Source organism: Nicotiana sylvestris, chromosome 11, assembly GCF_000393655.2.
Source record: "Nicotiana sylvestris chromosome 11, ASM39365v2, whole genome shotgun sequence".
NCBI classification, from domain to species: Eukaryota; Viridiplantae; Streptophyta; class Magnoliopsida; order Solanales; family Solanaceae; genus Nicotiana; species Nicotiana sylvestris.
The window spans coordinates 39,745,642-39,747,507 of NC_091067.1; the positions used below are offsets into that span (position 1 = coordinate 39,745,642).

Genomic DNA, 1,866 nt, shown 5'->3' on the forward strand with positions numbered 1-1,866 from the left:
TTTTTTTACACGACTAACCAAATATTATACTCCCTCTGTTCCAGTTTATGTGAACCTATTTCCTTTTTGGTCCGTTCCAAAAAGAATGAATCCTTTCAAAATTTGGTAATAATTTAGTTTGAAGTTACAACTCTACCCTTAATGAGAAGCATTTATAACCACACAAATACTCTGGGTCCCATTTCGACTTGTTTAGGACCACAAATTCCAAAAGTTTTTTTTTTTCTTAAACTCCGTGCCCAGTCAAACAGGTTCACATAAATTGGAACGGATGGAGTATCTATTAATTATGCCCCACGATTTTAATCCGAGTTCAAAAAAAATTCTTGAGCAATTCGCGTATTAGTGGTACGAAACCTTAAAAAAGGCGATCTACTAATTATAATACAGTCAACCAAACAATCCCTAACTGGTTCACGATTTTGGTAAGGTATTATGTTCGGATGACTATCTTGGTCAAATCAAATGAGTACAAGAAAACAACTCAATGGAATTTAGTATACACTTTTTCCACATACCCCCTACCCCACTAGCCCCCACCACCCCTATTAGCCAGCTCAGAAGTCTTTAATTCCCTTTATAAATCTCCAACTCCTCTTCGTCAAAGTTCCTCTCTCTCTCTTCATCTCTCTAAAAATATTTGAAAGAGAAAAAAAAGAGCAAAAGCTTCATTCATAATCAATGGCGTCCGCCATTAAGAAAGGAAACATGATTACTCAAATCGTGAGGCTAAAACAAGTCGTCAAACGCTGGAAAAACAAGTCCCTTAAGCGCCGCGGTGTCCTCTCGTACTCCTCATCCGATTCAGACGAACCGGCATTATCCGGTTCGGACAGTCGTACTCCCTCAGGATCATTGGCGGTTTACGTGGGGCCAGAACGCCGCCGGTTCGTTATCCCCACCCGGTTCTTGAACCTCCCCGTGTTCATCTCGCTGCTGGACAAGGCAGAGGAGGAATTCGGGTACCAGAGGACGGGTGGGTTAGTTTTGCCTTGTGAAGTCGAGTACTTTTCGGAGATTTTAAGGTTACTGGACCGGGATGAGGAACGGTTCGGTCATTTGGGTTTGGATGAGCTTGTTAAGCTGATTTCTGAAGTTGGGTTTGAATCTTTAGATCAGTCTTGCAAAGAAGCTGCTTCCCATGGTTTTGCTCCTCTTCTGCAGAATGCTAGGGTTTAAACGGTTTTTTATTCTAACAATGCCCGGTTCCGTTCTGTTTCTCCCCGGTTCGGTTCTTGAAGGAGGAAGCTCCCTAGGGTTAGGTTTTTTTTCTTCTTTTAAATAACTGTAAATGGTGGTGGATCGGTAAATGGGGGTCCACAGCTACCTGACCTAGGCAGTTTTCTTTTTTCTTTATTTTATAGGTTTTTTTTCTTTATTTTATTTTTCTTATTTTTCAACCATCCTTGAGCCCAGAATTTAATTTCTGAAGCTTTGCTGGGTTCCAATGAGATGTGGGAGAATTTTTTTTTTAGTGCTATTTTTCCCAGACAATTAATATTTGTTCTGGTGGTGGTGACAGAGAGGCAGATGATTGTTATTGTATTATTATCATTATTATGACGATGATGAAAAAAACAAAAGTAGTTTGAGTTAATGAAATATTCATATTGACTTTAGTATTTGAAAAATCTTGGTGTTATTCCTATTCTTTTGGTTGGATCTTATTTTCCGTTGTTGTTCTATGTAAACAACAACAACCCAGTAATAATCTCACTAGGGTAGAGTGTACGCAGACTTTATCCCTACCCATAAGGGTAGATAGATTGTTCCGGTAGACCCTCGGTTTAAAATAAAAGATCTGTAACAACAGCAGAAAAAATACAAATAAGATCAGACCATAAGTGATAACAAATAAGTGGGAAG

At 39.1% G+C, this 1,866-nt stretch overlaps 1 protein-coding gene across 1 annotated transcript; it reads left to right on the top strand.

Moving 5' to 3' along the window:
- The first annotated feature begins 681 nt into the window (after window positions 1–681).
- LOC104237780 (protein SMALL AUXIN UP-REGULATED RNA 51-like) lies at window positions 682–1,179 on the top strand. The gene has a single exon (XM_009792000.2). It carries the CDS (start codon window positions 682–684, stop codon window positions 1,177–1,179), a length of 498 nt encoding a protein of 165 aa, XP_009790302.1.
- The last annotated feature ends 687 nt before the right edge of the window (window positions 1,180–1,866 follow it).

Coding starts and splice junctions, on each gene's coding strand:
- LOC104237780 (XM_009792000.2), top strand. CDS start 682: ATGGCGTCCGCCATTAAGAAAGGAAACATGATTACTCAAATCGTGAGG.